The following is a 20,382-nucleotide window of genomic DNA, read 5'->3' on the forward strand; positions in this document are numbered from 1 at the left end:
GGATCACTGTTTTGAAGCAAGAATGCACTAGTGAGACTAACTAAAATTTTTAAAATTTATTGAAACTTGTGAGATTGAGAGACCGATTAGAGATCGAAAGGTAGATGTAGTGTGAAGTGAGGGTGTATAAAAATAAGGCACTGAGAAGCATGTAGAGGATATGCTTAGAAGTATTCTCGAGAAGAATCTTGTTAGTAAGAATTTATTAATGCCAACAATAAAAAGGTACAATAAGCATATAAAAAAGCTAACGACAAGAGAAAATGAAGAAGAGAACCACAAAAAAGTGATCAGCTCCAGCAATAGAGAACTAATAACCAACTAGCAATAACTCATGAACCATGAAAACCAATGAGGATAAGCGAACGTTTGTGCCCTTATTGTGGCATATGCTGAATTGCAGCATAAAATTTAAACCAAGATTTCATTCTAAGCAGGAACCTAGTACACAACGCTATAGCATTACAAAGTAGCATGACATGCACTAGTGCATTTCTTTGTTTTTCTCCTAAAGCGTACTTTTAATAATGCCGTCTACTAGCCTATGTTATTAGAAGTCTATAAATAGCTGTACGAGGCATGCAATTCAGAACTTTTGCACTTGAATAATTTTTTTTTAAAGTTTCAATCTTGTAAGCGCGGGCTGGATTTGTGATACTTGTTAGTGTACAAGTGAGACTACTCAATTTCAGGGGAAGCTATCTCCTTTCCGAGGCTTGTTTTTTCTTGATTATTTCTTTCATTATCTATTTCTTGTATATAGTTTATTATTGGCTAATTTATTGCTCTTAATTTTGGTCAAAAGTAATACATGGTAAATCCGATTTTATGAAAATTAATTGTATTACTTGTTGAATTTTTTTTCCAATTTCTTGTTATAATTTCTTTATATTTTCAAGCATTTCACTATCATTGGTCTTAAATTCTAATATTATATATATTTTTATTTAAAGAAAGTGATTTGTGAATTTTCTATTCTGCATGGCATAAAAACATACCTGACATTATTGGTTGCTTTAGAAAACTCTGATCATGAATCATCCTGCATATTTCACTATGTGAACATGCTCGTTTTAAGAGTAGAAGCTTGTTGCTTTCACGGCAGTACATAATTGTTGTCTGAGATTGAATGCCGATTACCTCCTATAGAAGGAAGATAAAGAGATTTTGCATAGTGAACATGTTCTAATAGTACAGTCTAGTTATTATTGTAGCAATTCACAACCATTCTCTCATTGCTAACATTAACTGCCAATTCCTAGATTAATAAAGGAAAGAAAAGATGAGATTGACAAGTCATACAGTTTTTAAAGTTCATAAAGCTTATTTCTTTTCAAACTGAAGATAGTTCTATGTTCATGTCGAATGAAAATATTCACGATTCTTTAATTATTCTATATCTTTCTAAGTGGTACTAGTTGGTTTTATGTAGTTTTTGCTTTAACTAAAGAAACTTTAAAAATCCAGCTCATTCATTCACTCAACCATTTTTCTTTTCTAATTCTTAAAGTAAATTTTCTTTTCTGGTACTGGATACGGACCTCGTTTGTGTTGCTTATGAAACATGAAAACCATGAATTATACTTTTTTGCTGACAAATTTTCTGCTATTTATCATGCAGAGAGACCTTCCTGGCAACTTGGTTACCAGCACACTACTTTTCTCTTGCCTTCAAGTTCTTTGGCAGGTTTGCGATCATGCCACTTAATATTGTCTCACAGTTTCAAGTCATGATTTGTTGTCCTTGTCAGAAGGGAAGTTTTACCAAAAATATGACGATAGTTTTTAATGAACGAGATATTTTGTTACAATTCTGCCTGAACCGACCAAATCGGCCCAACCTGAGATGGTTCAAGTTTATAGGAGGCGGGCTAAGCTGCCTCCTTAGAAAGCCGCCCAAGCATGTGGGTCTCCCTAGGGCGGTAGATAAAGAGAGGAAGGGGGCGGTAGACAGAGAGAGGGAAGGGAGTGGCTTATGTATAGGGAAACTATTTTGAATTTGGTTTATTTTAGGAAGTTTTTTATTGACTTTTATTAGGAAGATATGTATTAAAGGATCAGAGGTTAGTGTTAGGGCATGCATGATTATTGTTTTCTCTTGGAGTGATCTTTGTGGCTTTGGGCTCTAGATTCATCATCTAGAGATTGGGAGAGAATGATCCTCCTCTCGAATTGTGGATCAATTGTATTTTTGCTTGTTCTTGCTTTTGATTTGATTCCTATAATACAATATATTGTTTTCTCGCAGATTTCACCCATTATTGTTAGGTTTGCTTGTGAACTCAAGTATTTCCCATTACGGTTACTTGCGAACTCGAGTATTTTCTATCAAATTGGTTTCATAGCAAGTCTTGGGACCATCAGGGGCTGATTTTTTTTTTTTAAATTTCAGCGGTAAAACTCCATCTGGAGGAAGAAACCCTTGCTAATTTTTGGAGCAAAAATCAGAATTTTTTTATGACGGCTAAGAAGGTAGATGCGTTGGAAGAACATTTTGAAGGAGAGATGAGCCAAATAAAAGCCATGGTGGAAGATCGAATCTCCTCCGTAGAAGATAAGGTTTCGTCTGTGGAAGACAAGGTTTCATCCGTGGAAGACAAAGTTTTCGATCTTCATTTGATGGTGAGGAAGTTATTGGAAAATCAAATTTAAACGGCGACATCGGAGGCTAAGGGACCAACGGGAAGAACTACAAATTTTGATTTTCGTCGGAGTGAAAATGATGAAGAAATCATTGAGGAGAAAGGGCGAAGGTATGTAGAGAGACAGGGAAATAGGGATCAAGGAGTAAAGGGGGCTGGTTGGGAGAGAAAGGAGGGAATTATGGAAGGAGGGGTGCTGATTTTGGAGAAAGGAGGGAAGAAAGTGAAGAGGGGTTTGAAGATGAACATGTAAGGGAAGATCGGGAGACGTGGGGAGAGCAAAGTACTTGGGAGGGGAAAATATGGAGGAATACGGAGAAACGGGGGAGAGATAGAGGTGAGGAAGCATAAGATGCCAATTTTTGAAGTGGAGAATGCTTATAGATGGATCTACAAGGTAGAGAGATACTTCTCTGTCAATGGGTTGATGGACGAGAAGAAATTGACAACAACAGGCCTATGCTCGGAAGGGAAGGCATTGTCATGGCTCTAGTGAAGGGACCAAAGGAGACCTATACGGAGCTAGAGAGCATTTAAAGATTATTTATTATAACATTTTCAACCTGTTGGGGAGGGGACTTATTTGAGCAGTTTTTTGTACGGGTGCAGGACATATTGGTGCAAGACTATTGAGAGCGGTTCGAGCACCTAGCCAGTTGGGTGGAGCGATTATTAGAGACCATATTGGAGGAAAACTTCATGAAAGGGCTTAAGGCAGAGATCAAGGCGGCGGTGAAAGTCATGATGCCTCGTGACTTTGGAGAGGCCATGAAGTTAGCACAACTGGTGGAAAATTAGAAGAACCTAGAGAAGAGAGTCAGGAGTAGCAACTCATGAGGCACTTACAGGATGATGACCACCCACTTAGCACCCAAGGGTCCTGCAACAAGAGGAGTTCGTGAGGTCACCAGGGAGAAAGTAGGAGGTAATGGGGGAAATTTCAAGAGGCTGGCGGAGGAGATGCAGTAGAAGCGGGCTAAAGGGTTGTGCTTCAGGTGTGATGAGAAGTGCACTCCAGGGCATAAGTGTAGGGATCAAACTCTTCAGGTTCTCACTGTCTGTGATGACGAGGAAACTAAGGAGGGAAGCAAAGGGGAGTTAGTGGAGGAAGAGGAGAAGCTGCATCTAGATCTAGCAAAGGTTTCCCTGAATTCGGTGGTAGGATTCACTATGAATCATATCATGAAGGTGAAGGGGGGAGATAGAGGGCAAGGAGGTGGCGGTTTTGATTGATAGTGCGGCTACCAACAATTTTCTTTCCACTCAGGTTGTCGACCAACTGGGAGTGAAATTGGTGGACACCAGTTGTTATGGGATAATGATGGGCACTGGGAAGGTGGAGAAAGGATAGGGGATATGTAGATGGGTGGTGTTGACCATCTAGGGCATTCAGGTGAGGGAGGACTTTCTCCCACCGGAGTTAGGGAGTATAGATGTCATCCTGGTGATGAAGTGGCTATAGATCTTGAGGGATACCAAGGTCAATTGGGGAGTCCTCACGATGGAGCTGATTGTGGATGGAAGGAAGGTAATGATCAGGGGAGATGCAAGGTTATCCAGATCCATGGTGCCTCTCAAAACCATGGTAAGGAATATCAACGAGGTGGGGGAAGGTTATTTGGTGGAGCTGCACAGGTTGGAAGGAGTTAGATTGGAGGAGGGAGGGGAGATCCCCCTCTCCATATAGCCTTTGATACAATAATTCTAGGAGGTGTTTCAACCACCTCAGGGATTGCCACAATCGAGGGAGCAGGAGCACGCTATCAGTTTGAGAGAGGCTGTGTCTCCCATCAGTGTCAGGCCCTACCGATATCCTCAATTTCAAAAGGATGAGATTGAGAAGCTGATCAGAGAAATATTGGAGGCAAGTATTATCAGACCCAATATCACTCCTTTTTTCGGTCATGTGTTTCTAATGAAGAAAAAAGATGGCAGCTGGAGGTTTTGTGTGGACTACAGAGCGATCAACAAGGAAACTGTACTAGACAAATATTTTATACCAGTGATTGATGAACTGCTGGATGAATTGAATGGGGTGGTGATGTTCACCAAGATAGATCTTAAATCAAGATATCATTAGATCAGAAGGAAGAAGGAAGATGTGTCAAAAATTGGTGTCAGAGCTCACGAGGGACATTATAAGTTCATAGTGATGCATTTTGGCTTCACTAAGGCCCCAGCTATATTCCATTCACTTATGAATAAGGTCTTCAAACCTTATCTTCGGTGGTTTGTCTTGGTGTTTTTTGACGATATCCTAGTTTACAGCAGGATAGAGGAGGAGCATTGAGAGCATTTGAGGAGGGTGTTAGAGCTGTTACAGGAGCATCAGCTGAGGGTCAACCTGAAGAAGTGCTTTTTTGCCTAGACAAGTGTGGAGTATTTGGGCCATATTTTGTCCAAGGAGGGGGTGTCATCCGGTTAGTCAAAAATTGAGGCTATGTTGAGATGACCATTACCAAAGAATCTGAAAGAGCTGAGAGGGTTCTTAGGATTAATGGGGTACTACATGAGATTTGTAAAAAGGTACACCACTATAACATGGCCACTGGCAGAACAACTGAAGAAGAATGTCTTTCTATGGGGCGAGGAGGTCACAACCTTTGAGAGGCTGAAGAGAGCTATGACTACGGTGCTAGCCTTAGCATTACCAAACTTCACTCAGGCCTTCATATTGGAGACAAATGCTTCCGGTATGGACTGAGAGCAGTATTCATGCAGATTCGTCGACTGTTTGCTTATTTCAGTCAGGTGTTGACAGCTAGAGCCAGGCGAAAATCAGCATATGAGCGGAAATTGATGGCCATCGTCTTGGCCATTCATAAGTGGCGGTCGTACCTGCTAGGTAGACACTTCATTGTCAGGACAGATCAGCGGAGTTTGAAATACTTATTGGAGCAGCGGATGGTGACAGAGGAACATCAGAGATGGCTGTCAAAATTATTGGGGTATTCTTTTGAAATTCAATATAGGCCAGGAGTGGAGAACAAAGCAGCAGATGCCTTGTCCAGGTGCATGGGACAGCTGCAGGTGATGGCCATTATTTTAAATTGCACAATATGAGGCTCGCCTTGAGGCCCGCCTCAGTGCAATTCTAGTGAAAAACGCCTCGAGGCTTACGCCTCTAGTTTTTTTATGAGGCTTGCGCCTCAACTTGGCTGAGGCTCGCCTTGAGGCATGCCTTGCCTCGCTAGCATGAGGCTTACGCCTCACCCTATTTATATAATTTTTTTGTTAAAAATAACATAAATTATGTCTTCATGCATATTAAAACGCAACAACTTCCTCTCGATTGCCTCTACCTCTATCCTGTAGCCTACGTCGTAACCAACAACATCATAGTCGTCACCGACAATCACTTGAAAGCTGCACACAACCACCCTAAAAATTTTGGAGCATTAATCTCATATTTATTTTGATGAAAATATTTTTAAAAGATGAATATGATTGAAATAAATTAAAAAGAAGCATATTGGGAGGCGTTTAACTTTACTGAATAAGGCAGGGGATAGACCAATTTGTTATGCAACAACTCAGATAAAGACCACTTCAGTGATGATAGTGCAGATAATTCATAAATTGTTGCCAACTATTTCAACTTTTATTAAGAATTAAATGTAAATTAGTAGAGAATTGATAAAAAAGGAAAATTTGGAGTTGAGCATGATGCTATATGGTACTTTTATGCAATTTCTATATTTAATATTATTTTGCTTTTATAATATTTGGATTTTAATTCTATTTCATGCAATATATTACTTATCATTTTAGATATTGTGCAATTTTTGTTCCATGTGTATGTCAATTTCTTAATTCATAATTCAATATAAAATTAATTTGTCATCATTTAACATATTATTTAGGTATTATATAAAAAACACTTTTGACATTTATTATCACTTTACGTAATTTTTTGATTTTGAGGCTTACGCCTCAAAACGCCTTGAGGCTTACGCCTCAAAACGCCTTGAGGCTTACGCCTCGCCTCATGAACAAAAAATGTCTCAATACCCGATTGCGTAATTTTAAACATTGGCGATGGCAGTATTGATTCCATTGATGTTAGATTGGGAGGCCATCAAGGAGAAGAGTGCCAAGGATGAGGAGTTGGGGAAGATCAGGGCTGATTTATTGAGGGAAGGGAGTAGCCACCTGGGGTATTCATTGGAGGGGGATCGACTTCTGTATAAAGGGAGGTTTGTGATACCCCAGACCTTAGTCCACATTCCATCCTTTTGGAGTTCCATAGGATCGCTATGGGGGGGTCATTCATAAGTGCAAAAGACATACAGAAGGCTAGCCTCAAAGCTGTACTGGAAGGGGATACATAAAGATATGGAGGAGATGGTGGCCAGATGTGAGATTTGCCAGAGAAATAAGTATTTGGCTATATCGCCAGGAGGACTACTACAACCATTAGCTTTTCCAGGGCTGGTATGGGAAGAGGCATCCATGGACTTCATAGATGGGCTACCCTGTTCAGAAGGATTCATAATGATTTTGGTGGTAGTGGATAGATTAAGCAAGCATGCTCATTTCATTCTCTTACGACATCCATACACCATAATGACAGTGGCATCAACTTTTATCAGAGAGGTGATCAGATTTCATGGATTACCAGAGGCAATAATATTAGATAGATATAAGATATTCCTCAGTCATTTCTGGAGAGAGTTCAGATTATAGGGGACAGTTCTGAAAAGGAGCACTGACCACTACCCACAGATGGATGACCAAACATAAGTGTTCAACATAAGCTTGGTAACCTACCTCTGATGTTTTGTGTTAGAGACGCACAAGTTATGGGCTAAGTGGTTATCGTGGGCGGCGTATTGATACAACACCTCCTACCATTCGGCTTCGCAGATGACACCCTTCAAGGTGTTGTACGGAAGGGACCCACCTCACTTAGTGCACTTTGGACAGAGCAGCACTCCAGTTTCATCAGTAGAGGAGTACTTAGAGGAGAGGGACAGAGTGTTGGAAGAATTAAAAAGACATATGCTGAGAACCCAGCAAATCATGAAGAAACAGGCTGACGGGCATAGAAGGGACATCTAGTTTGAGGTAGGAGAAAGGGTATTTTTGAAGCTCTGAACGTATAGTCAAAAATCAGTCACCAATAGGAGGAATGAGAAGTTTGCCCCAAGATACTTTGGGCCTTATGAGGTCTTAGAGAAGATTGGAGCAGTTGTGTATCGACTGAAGCTACCACCAACGGCGACTATACACCATGTTTTTCATGTATACCAGTTAAGAATGGTAATTGGAGATTATACAGCCAACTCGGAGTTACCAGTGACACTCACGGAGGACTTATAGGTGATTTTGGAACCCTTAGAGCTGATGGGGGTTCGCCAGAGGGAGATGGAGCTAAATTAGTGTTGATCAAGTGGAAAGGCCTTCCGGATTACGATACCACGTGGGAACCTTATGAGGGAATGAAACATCAGTTTTCTTGTTTTCACCTTGAGGATATTGTGGTTCTTTAGAAAGGGGGTATTGTTATGGTTCTTCCTGAACCGACCAAACCGGCCCAACCTGGGCCAGTTCAGGTTTATAGTAGGTGGGCTAAGCTGCCTCCTTAGAAAGCCGCCCAAACATGTGGCTCCCCCTAGAGAGGCAAATAGAGAGAGGGAAGAGGGCGGCTAATGCATAGGGAAACTATTTTGAATTTGGTTTATTTTAGGAAGCTTTTTATTGGCTTTTATTAGGAAGATATGTATTAAAGAGGATGAGAGGCTTGGGTTAGGGCATGCATGATTATTGTTTTCTCTTGGAGTGCTTTTTGTGGCTTTGGGCTCTAGATTCATCTTCTAGAGATTGAAAGAGAACGATCCTCCTCTTGAATTGAGAATCAATTGTATCTTTGCTTGTTCTTGCTTTTGGTTTGATTCTTATAATACAATTTACTATTTTTGGATTGTTTTCATTGGAGATCTCGAAGTTTTCTCGTTGTTTCCACCAATTATTGTTAGGTTTGCTTGCGATCTCAAGTATTTCCCATTAGGGTTACTTGCGAACTCGAGTATTTCATATCATATTTTAATAGATCATCGTGAGAAAGTTGTTGTCATGTTGGATTGATATGTTGGCCTCTGTATGTATTCCGCTACCAATTCAAGCAAGTATGATAAAAATGGCGAACAATGGACATGATGTCACAACGGCAATTGAATCCACCCAAACATCCTCTGTTCATGAAATGACCTGTATTGACATATCCATAACATCAGAAACACCAAAGAAAGTACCTTCCACGCTGAACTTGATCAATTATGTTGATAATGACAATCTACATATAAAACATTATGTAAAAGTCACCGATATGTTGCTTATTCACAAAATAAACAGTGCCAAAGTGTTTGGAACATCAAATTTACCCTAGTATCATCCTTCGTATCACCAAATAGCCATACATTGAAAAAATGACAGACCATGGGTGCAATATCGCCTTCATTGCGTTGAGTTGAGTTCAGCGCCCATTTCTGTATGTATGTTAACTAGTGAGTCATCACCTTCATTGCATATTGGCTTTTGTTTGTAGGCAGTTGTTATATGTTTTTGCAAGCTAACTGACATTAACTGAAAGGACGTTGCAGCATTCATCATATGCTGCACTGTGTGTTTATTCTGGTGTTCATGGGAACTACTGTATGTATTTTCATGACAACTGATGTTGTTTGTAGAGAGATCATTGCTTTTCACAACTCATCTGTTGTCGTAATGCATTCGTTTGGTAATTTATCTTATGTTGAGTGTAGGAAGGCTATCGCATCTATAACTTATTCACTGTCATCGTTGCTTTCTAGGATTTGCAAGATTTATGCATACAATACAGTAGCACGTTGTCTATTGTCCATTATTGCTTTTGTACGGGCTATTGTATGCACGATAGTTCTTGGTTCTTGCCCGTTTACAAACTATCAATCAATGTTACGTCCATCATACGTTGCATGCCAAATCCTTCTAGTTGTATTTGTTTACATGATTGATATAGTCGTCGCTTGCTCTCATTTGCAGGTTAATTTGGCTGAATATTCTAAGCTATTTTGATTTCATCGTTCATCATTTGTATGAATTGAGAATTTTTTCATTATGAGTCTTTTGTTTGCTTGCATGAGATTCATTTGAATGCATTTGAATGATCAAAGTTATTATTTGGTTTTGATATTTTCATTTTTTATCTTGAATTTATCAATTTAAAGTTCAATTCCATGCTATTTGTTCGAGTTCAAGTTCAATTTGTCGTTGTTTGTTCAATGTTAATTTCAAGCTTTGTCCCATGTTGTTTTGTTTAAGTTTCAGGCCCCTTGTCAATAAAAAATCTTGTAGCCTCATGGAGTCTCCCCCTTTTAGGGGAAATTCTAGGAGTCGGGCTTTCCCGCCATGCTAGAGAAAGCATGTATTGTAGGTGTTGGATGACATCGCGACCGTATATCTTCAATCCCACCATGTCAGAGAAAGGCGTGTATAAGTCTTCGATGTATATGTTTAAAATGCGCAGTTATTTCCCTGTAGGCACTGAGGCATCTACGGGTACTTATGTTCGTCCCCACTGTACTAAAGAAAAACTCGTACGAGGCCTACCCGCCTCGCCGTAGGCGCTGCACCGGATTTCCTTCCCACCACGCTAGAGAAAAGCATGTATGAGTGATTTTCCGGTGCGCTGTGAATGCCGAAAACGAGTTTTGAGGATTTTCTGAGTTCGAGATCATTATACTTTCTTGATATGTTAGTGGCAGTGGTGTCATGGTGGCGACGACTATAATGCACAAAGCTTCCCTTTTTATTTTTTTTTCTCTTTTTTGTATATAAAAAAATATTAATATTATTATTGTATTACTATTATATTATTATAATATTACTATTATATAACATTAATAATATCATTAATAATGATAACAACAGTAATATTATTAGTAATTATATAAATAGTAGTATAATATTAGTACTTATATTGGGATTGGAAGGGGATTCAACCGCATGTATAGGAAGGGACGGGCCTATCATATTTTAATAGATCATCGTGAGAAAGTTGTTGTCATGTTGGATTGATATGTTGGCCTCTGTATGTATTCCACTACCAATTCAAGCAAGTATGATAAAAATGGCGAACAATGGACATGATGTCACAACCGCAATTGAATCCACCCAAACATCCTCTCTTCATGAAATGACATGTATTGACATATCCAGAACATCAGAAACACCAAAGAAAGTACCTTCCACGCTGAACTTGATCAATTATGCTGAAAATGACAATCTACATATAAAACATTATGCAAAGTCACCAATATGTTGCTTATTCACAAAATAAACAGTGCCAAAGCGTTTTGAACATCAAATTTACCCTAGTATCATCCTTCATATCACCAAATAGCCATACATTGAAAAACTGACAGACTATGGGTGCAATATCACCTTCATTGCGTTGAGTTGAGTTCAGCACCCATTTCTGTATGTATGTTAACTAGCGAGTCATCACCTTCATTGCATATTGGCTTTTGTTCGTAGGCGGTTGTTATATGCTTTTGCAAGCTAATTGACATTAACTGAAAGGTTGTCGCAGCATTCATCATATGTTGCACTGTGTGTTTATTCTAGTGTTCATGGGAACTACTGCATGTATTTCATGACAACTGATGTTGTTTGTAGAGAGATCATTGATTTTCACAACTCATCTGTTGTCGTAATGCATTTGTTTGGTAATTTATCTGATGCTGAGCATAGGAAGGCTATTGCATCTATAACTTATTTGCTGTCATCATTGCTTTCCAGGATTTGCAAGATTTATGCATACAGTACAGTAACGCGTTGTCTATTGTCCATTATTGCTTTTGTACGGGCTACTGTATGCACGATAGTTCTTGGTTCTTGCTCGTATATAAACTATCAATCAATGTTACATCCATCATACGTTGCATGCCAAATCCTTCTAGTTGTATTTGTTTACATGATTGATATAGACGTCGCTTGCTCTCATTTGCAGGTTAATTTGGCTGAATATTCTAAGCTATTTTGATTTCATCGTTCATCATTTGTATGCATTGAGAATTTTTTCATTATGAGTCTTTTGTTTGCTTGCATGAGATTCATTTGAATGCATTTGAATGATTAAAGTTATTATTTGGTTTTGATATTTTCATTTTTGATCTTGAGTTTATCAATTTAAAGTTCAATTCCCTGCTATTTGTTCGAGTTCAAGTTCAATTCATCGTTGTTTGTTCAATGTCAATTTCAAGCTTTGTCCCATGTTGTTTTGTTTAAGTTTCAGGCCCCCTGTCAATAAAAAATCCTGTAGCCTCATGGCATCTCCCCCTTTTAGGGGAAATTCTAGGAGTCTGGCTTTCCCGCCATGCTAGAGAAAGCATGTATTGTAGGTGTTGGATGACACCGCGACCGTATATCTTCAATCCCACTATGTCAGAGAAAGGCGTGTATGAGTCTTCGGGGTATATGTTTAAAATGCGCAGTTATTTCCCCGTTGGCATTGAGGCATCTACGGGTACTTATGTTCGTCCCCACTGTACTAAAGAAAAGCTCGTACGAGGCCTACCCGCCTCGCCGTAGGTGCCGCACCGGGTTCCCTTCCCACCATTCTAGAGAAAAACATGTATGAGTGATTTTCCGGTGCGCTGCGAATGCCGAAAACGAGTTTTGAGGATTTTCTGAGTTCGAGATCATTATACCTTCTTGATATGATAGTAGCAGTGGTGTCATGGTGGCGACGACTATAATGCACAAAGCTTCCCTTTTTTATTTTTTTCTCTTTTTTATATAAAAAATACTAATATTATTATTGTATTACTATTATATTATTATAATATTACTATTATATAACATTAATAATATCATTAATAATGATAACAACAATAATATTATTAGTAATTATATAAATAGTAGTATAATATTAATACTTATATTAACATTAATATCAATTAATATTAATAATAATAACAAAAAACGCAATAAAGAAAAAACTAGAGAGAGGGATTACCCTCTCTTGTTGGTTTGTGTGGGATTGGAAGGGGATTCGGCCGCATGTATAGGAAGGGACGGGCGACTGGAACGAGAGGTGATCGAAAGAGTTGGAGTGGGATTTTGGCAGGATCAACAAAGGCATCGGCTATGGGAAGTTGGGTCGGTAGATGAAGAAGAGTGGAGGTTGAGGCAGATCAGTTTGAGGTTGTTGTCTGTGAAGGAAATCAGAAGATAGGGACGGGATTTGCGGGCTCGATCGACCAGGTAGGTCATGGAATTGAGATGGGAGCTGGCTTGGAGGAGTTTGATGGGTAGAGGTCAGATGATGGGAGTGCTTGATTCGGCTACAGGCGGAAGCATGAGGTCTTATGTGGATCTTGCATTAGGTTTGAATGGGATAAAGGGCTAGGTTCGGATAGACAGGATCGTGTGGATAGGAGGACGGAGCGTGGAAGAAGATGGGGTTGCGACAAGATCCGGAGAAGAGGCAGGAGTGGAAGGCTAGGCTGTAGTCGTTTGAACGTTTAGAAGCAGCGGGGTGTCGGGTTTATGGCCACGAAATCCAGTGGTTGGTTGTCGATGGCTTTGAAACGGAGGCTTTGGTTCGAGTGGGAGGAAGAAGTCAATGTCATAGTGAGGTTTGGATCGTATGAGGTAGGATGTTTAAAGGTCGGGATTTGTCGAGTGATGGAAGGGGTTCGACTAAGGGTTCAATTGCAGGTCTGGTGGTCGCAAGGTTGTGAAGAGTTGGGAAGACATTTGGCCGAGGTTCATGTGTCAAAGCAGAACCAAAGACTTTCTTTGTTTCTCATTTTATCGATGTGAATAAGGCGACGATCGAGGTAAACCACAGGATATAGGGGAAGAGACTGAGCAACCCCAACACAGAGGGTTCAGCGGGATTTCAGGAAATCAGCAGAGATCCAGGGATTTGATTAGAGCTTCGTAGAAGTACGAGTTTTTTTTTTATTGATTTTTTTTTTTGTAGAGGTCAACAAGCATCTAATCCAATTTTAAAAGATTCCCTTTGTCAAGGTAACTCAAGGCTGTCGACAAAGATTCTTTGGTCAAATTGAGTCAACTACCTCTTATGATTAAGTAGATCGAGGACCATGATGTGATAACCCAGGACAATGGAACCATGAGAAGTGATAACCCATCATTCGCTTAGTAGCTAGATCATAAAGTCCTCATGAAATGAGGGCGAAATCTTTATGCAATATCTTATCTTCAATCTAATTTGCCTTGTGAAAATTTGATTTGGAAAACACCAAAACTCTCTTAGCACAGGCCGGAGTGTAAAATTTTGGAGCTTGCAAAATACTATTGTGGATAAACTTTTGAAATAACTAAACTTATAATGGAATCTGATTAACTACTGATGTGCTCATGGTTTAAAATTGCGCAATATGAGGCTCGCCTTGAGGCCCGCCTTTGCGCAATTCCAGTAAGAAACGCGTCGATGCTTATGCCTCAAGTTTTTTTATGAGGCTTGCGCCTCAACTTGGTTGAGGCCCGCCTCACCTCACTGGCATGAGGCTTACGCCTCACGCTATATATATTAAAACTTACATAAATCTTGAAGTAAGTGCCCGACATTGGACTCTATAGGAGAGGAGGAAGGGGAGAGAGCAGTTCATCATAATGATGATTCAAATGAAGAACCCCTTAGTGATGACAGTGCTGATGACTTATGAGTTCTTATGTGATATGCATTGCTATTTATTTTTGGAAATTGAAATTATATGTTAATGAAAAGAATACTGGGATTTGGGAAAGATAGAATTTTGAGTTGAACTATATTTCATGTTGTCTTATTATTGGGATATTTTGATTTCACTTCATATCTTATACTTTTTTATGTTTTATATTATTCACTCATTAGTATATAAAAAATTTATCATTTTATGTTTACGCAATCTTTTGATTTTGAGGCTTATGCCTCAAAACGCCTTGAGGCTTACGCCTCGCCTCACAAATGAAAAACACCTCAATACCCGAATACGCAATTTTAAACATTGGATGTGCTATTATATACATTTTTGATATATCAAAATGTAAAGTTAGTAATTTGTAAATTTTTTATCATTATTATTTAGTATGCCCTCTTGATTGACAATATTTGCACTATTATTCTTTCACAATTTAGCGTTCGTATTTATCTACATATAGGTACAATACTATTGCCAAATCAAACTATATTTTTTTAGTATTAAATAGCAACATATTATAGAAACTAGAAATTAGCAACTTCAAAGTTTTTCACGCAACTTAAACATACTGCAGTATCAAAATATATCATAACATCTACTTGTTATGACATCAAAATAGGGAAAAAATGTGAATCACATCACAGACAATATTATTACTCTAGTTTTAAGAGAGGGGGATTACAGTAACTCATCATCATCATTAGCCTTGTATAAATTAGTCATAGTTAGCTTTATAAAAGCTTTCTAATCTCACAAAAAACATTTCAAATGTTCTTTATGATTCGTGGAATTGATTTTGCTTCTTTAATTGGTTTTGAGTATGCTGAAACCTTTTACTGTTGTTGTCATGATTATGCGACTAATTGGACTAAATCCTCTAGTATTGATACAAAGGTCCTTATATTCTTGTGTTTACTTTCAAGTCAACTTTGCAATGCACCCACTCAACCTTGAAGTCAATCAGGTCAGTCCCGTTATGAAATAAAAAACTGAAATGTGCTTATGCAGAATTCTATGGACCAATACATTTTTAGGTGGCTAATGATTGTTCCATAGCCTCTTACGTTCTATGGTTTAATTATTTAATAGAGCTTAACACCTACAATTAATGAGTCGTGTAATGCAATATATCTTTTTGGACTAAAATAAGATGTTTAATGTAACATCTAAGGATCTTTTGATTAATCGAACTAATTTCTAGTGCATAGTTCTCAACCATAGACTATGATTGAGAGAATTGTTATAGTAAATTAATCAGTAAATAGTATTAATAGAGATTTCGATATTGCACATGGTACCTGTTGGTGATGTGGAGAAGGGTATTCTTAAATTAGTGGGCTTTTGATTTTGTTGCTTCTATATTCATGTCTATCATGCTATTTTGTATCTAAGCTGTTCTAATCCATACTAGTATGATCTCATATTTTTCTGTATCACACATTATAGTCCTCTGCATATCAGCTTGTTGTGCAAAAATGTAACTAGAATATACTCTTCTTTCAGGTGCCTTTCCTGACTTGGCACATATATTGTATATGTTGCAACATCAAAACTGAAGAGTGGGTGAGTATTTTCATGTACAAATATTTCCATGAGCAACTTCATACCTTTCTGTGTTTAACCCAGGCAGGAACCATTAAGTAGGTTAACTGGAGAAAATACCCTGAATTTCAACTTGTAACTCAGCCTCAACAAGGTTCTTTCACTAAAATATTTCCATTTGGTACTTTTCTTGGAGATTACTTGCTCAATTTACCAGTTGTACTTCCTTTCTATTGTCTTCTCAGCAAGTCCGTTCACAGTAACTAAGTTTGTGAATCCATATAACAAAGGTATTCTTACCAACGTCAGAGAGTATTTGATACAAAGTTTACCTGCTAAGCACCTTGTAGTCTAATGATAAAGTGGCGCCTTTATCTGACAAATGCATTGGCTTATGATATGAGTATAAAAGCTATACGTGATTGACCCTCCACTTTGATTCACTCAACAAGTGCCAATGGACTTTGGAACTTGTTTGGTATATTCTTGGAGGTACAGTAGTTTCATTCATGAATTCGTTGCACATCTAATATCCACAATCAAAGAATATTTTCTTCTTCTTTATTTCTTTGAATAGTTAATGCCTTCTGAATTATGATAGAATTTCATTGATTCTTGTTTTAGAAAATGCTGAAATTTTCTTTATAGAATTCAGGGGAATGGTACTGCTGAAAGCTAGATATTTCTTGTCGTTTGTTTCTTAGCATTGTCAATTTCTTCCAAATTTTCTTCTGTAGCAATGGAATCATACTCTTCTTTGAAATCGCTTAGAAACATTTCAAGCAGTTATATGATCTTACTTTTTTAATTTACTGATTTTGATCATAGTGGTTTTGTTCCATTGGGGGTTTAAGTCATAAGCTTGACAATATTTTGGAGCCTAATTATTGAGTAGGACTTGAAGGGGAAATCCACTGCATCATGTTTTTCACTAAAATTAGTTTTATTTTGCAGTACGGTCTATTTGATCAAGGGCGAGTTCTTCTACCTTGAAGCTTGCTGCTCTATTTTCAACCAGCTGGCATTGCAATGCCAATGCACGCCCATTTCATGCCAATTCTCACGCAGTATGAAGATTTTGGTAGTGCATGACTTAAAATGCTAAGATTATAAAAAAAGAATTAGAGCATTGTTGAGTAGAGAGCAGTCTGAGTCATTCTTTCATTGAAAGAAGCTGTATTTGGGAACCGATGAAGGATCATTTTTAAAAGGCTTGTAAAGGAAGAGCTCACGGTTACACTTCCAAATGTTTTGTGATCGAAAAAATGAGGTAGCTATGATGCACATATACATACACGGCAACACGGACATGACACGACACGGAGACTAGACACGTCAATTATTGAAAATATAGGACAAGGGCACGAGTTGGACACAATATTATAATTTTTATACTTTAAAAACAATATATAAAAATTAAATAAGTATAATCTTAAAAATAATTTAGAAATAACAAATCATTTAATTGGAATCTGTGCTTAAAATGATTAATATTAGGATGTTGAGAGTCAGACGTCGATGTCGTGTATTAGATATCGAGAGAGAAGACGACAATGCTATCGAGAGTCAAGCATCGATGTTATGCAGTAAGTATCTAGCATCAATGTCAAGAGTGCGTCAGTCGTCGATGTTGAGAGAAAATAAGAAATTTATTTTTTATATTTTAAATACAAGAAATTATATTTAAAATTTTTTCATAAAATATTTACGACATGCATGTCGAATTTGTATTCAAAAAATTTTTAATTAGACATGTTTTCGTCTTGTACAACACATGTCAGAGGTGTGTTAAACACGTGTTGTGTCGAACACTGCATGCCTCTTTGAGGAGAAATGTTAGTGCATCAGAGGTAGGAAAAAATATTGAGAAATTCTTCTTTTGCTCTGTTAGCTTTCAAATTAGAGCCAATCAACTTGACAGTCAAGCGTGGCTTTTATTGAAATATTATAGAGCTCCTCAATGCTTGACAGCTAGTCCTAGAATCCTAACCTAGTTGCTGCCATGGTAGCACATGCTCGCTTTTATAAGCTTTGAACAATCGATTAGCATTATATAATACTTAATATAACATACAATAACAACAACAACAACATATAACAACAATATTAAGCTTTTATCCCACTATGTGGGGTCGGCTACATGAATCATTTTTCTCCATCGTGTCTTGTTAAAAGTCAAATTCTCATTTAAATCTCATAAAGAAAGATCATTTCTAATATTTTCTAACCTAGCCTTTTTAGGTCTACCTCTACCTTTTTTAACATAGGACAAATCTAATACATCTACTCTCCTAACAAAGTCATCAAAAGGCCGACATTTTACAAGACCAAACCATCTAAGATGACTCTCTATAATCTTATCTGTCATTGGAACTACTCCAACCTTTTCCTGAATATGATCGTTTTGTATCCTGTCTCTAAGAGTAAGTCCACTCATCTACCTGAGCATCCTCATCTTAGCAACACTTAATATTATGCTTCTCTTTTAACGACCAACATTCTGTGCCATAAAGCATGCAAAAGAATTTGAGAATCAACGCTTTGCACTAAAAATAAGTTAAATTAAGTATGTGTTCGAGATTTAAAGTTTTCTGGTCTCAAATTTTAATGTAGAGGATGAGTCGACAAGTTCAGTGAAATAGATGGAAGGCTGCAATTATTTATTGTGGGAGAAGTAAGCATGGATGACAATGAAGATGGAATAAATAGTATTGAAGATTAGATAATCCCTAGCTTACAAATGTTACAAATTTTAGATTATATATGCAAGTTGGTTAAACATGCTACTTTTTATCAGACAATCTATTTCTCAAGATGTTGGAAATTGAATGCAATTAAACTTGATATATTTATATTTATACTCTTCATTTTTTTTTTCATTATCGAAATAGGCTTATTAAGTGAAATTATTTATTATCTCTATCTAGCATCTCACTTAGCTATGGTGAGCACTTGGCTCTCAGTTTTTGGGAAGTCCATAACCTTGAGGGTACCTAATTCTGTTTAAACATTAGTTCTCATAGGCTAATGGTCATGGTCTGAGGAGATGGATAGTAGTAAGCAGGCAAGTTCATTCTATTAGATGTCAGTATTTGCTAATGATGAGTTGCAATTGGTTCATTTTGATGTTTTCAATGCTTGAAATAAACTTTTATTTTAGCAAATGGTACTTGATAGCTGTATGTTTGAGTGAAATGTATAATGGAAAAATATTATCTTGAGATGCCAAGTTCTTCCTTTTTAAATAACATGACCCATCAGGCTTTTTATGATTTATTGGTAATGTTTAAAGAAAAGCAAAGCACAGAATACTTACTGTACATTAGCGTATGATTTGCACTAACTTTTTCTACTTTTTGCTTTCTTATCCTTGTCATGTTCATGCGGCAGCCTTTAGTGTAATAATTCTTAGAGAGTTTAATATGCCACAAAATAAAAGAAAATACTGATAAATACTGTTGGATTAGCCAATTTATAAGAGTGCACTATTATCCATTCATTTTATATTATTTATGTGCATTATTTTTGGAAGTAATATGTTGATCTTATGGGGCTTGGCCGTTGTGAAGTCCAAGGAAGGTAGCTACTCGCAAAGATTGTCATTTTCATGATTAGAGCCTGTGAACTCCAATGGGAGAAGGTTACTATGGATCACATCAGAACATACTCATGTTAATTGTGCTTTGCATTTAAAGATTGTCATTTTCATGATTAAGCTATGGGTGTCTTTCTGAGAGATTGTTGTTTTGTTTAATCTTCCATAATCTGGATGTTTGACAAACATGACTTGCATGCTTTCAGGTAAATTGACTCAAACTTGTTTGGAAGAATGGAGCTTCTCGGCACATAGTTCACCTACTTGTTTCAGAAATGGAGGTCGCATTGGCTTTTATTTTGTCATTATTTGTCTTGTTTTTACTTGATGCCATATCTATTCCTTTTTTGTCCATATGGAAATTGCACAGCTGCAATTCCTGTATATGCTGCACTTTTTGTTATCTTGCAGGCTAAGATAGTTAGCAAATGATATGTTTATGCTGCAATTGTTCATGTACTGTGATGGCTCTTATCTTCTTAAATAAAAAAAAAGTATAATTATATATAATATGATAACTTCAGTCTTAAATTTTTCTGTAATATTTGATATCATAGAAATTTTGTCATTATTCTCAAATTTAAATGATTTGAATTTAATGAAAATTCAATTCATCTTGACACTTGTACAGTTCAGCAATTTATTGTCCACATGATAAGCAGTGCAATGAATCCCATGATAGTTTACATCGGACAGTCTGAGGCCAATCAGAATGCGTCACGTCACTCGGTATCTAGCACCGGTACCGAGCAAAAAAATGACGTGACACATTTTGATTGGCCGCCGGACAACGTCTGGAGTCCGCACATAATACTTTATCCATTTGTAGACAGGCACAAGGCAAAGGCAACTTTTTCTGACGTTTCTTAGCAGTCTCATTTACTTGCAGCTGGGCCATTACAAAAAA

General features: G+C 37.6%; 1 protein-coding gene across 1 annotated transcript in view; it reads left to right on the plus strand.

Annotated features, from left to right (window-relative positions):
- The window catches only part of LOC110111340, a 40,197-nt gene extending 20,212 nt beyond the window's left edge, over positions 1 to 19,985 (plus strand). The window contains exons 10-14 of the mRNA XM_028699252.1: positions 1,622 to 1,687; positions 15,842 to 15,901; positions 15,983 to 16,034; positions 16,126 to 16,372; positions 19,682 to 19,985. Coding sequence (XP_028555085.1) covers positions 1,622 to 1,687; positions 15,842 to 15,901; positions 15,983 to 16,034; positions 16,126 to 16,235 — 288 coding nt within the window. The 3' untranslated portion in view covers positions 16,236 to 16,372; positions 19,682 to 19,985. The remainder of the gene's footprint in view (positions 1 to 1,621; positions 1,688 to 15,841; positions 15,902 to 15,982; positions 16,035 to 16,125; positions 16,373 to 19,681) is intronic.
- Positions 19,986 to 20,382: the final 397 nt, after the last annotated feature.

Source organism: Dendrobium catenatum, unplaced genomic scaffold (assembly GCF_001605985.2).
Source record: "Dendrobium catenatum unplaced genomic scaffold, ASM160598v2 fragScaff_scaffold_133, whole genome shotgun sequence".
Lineage (NCBI taxonomy): Eukaryota > Viridiplantae > Streptophyta > Magnoliopsida > Asparagales > Orchidaceae > Dendrobium > Dendrobium catenatum.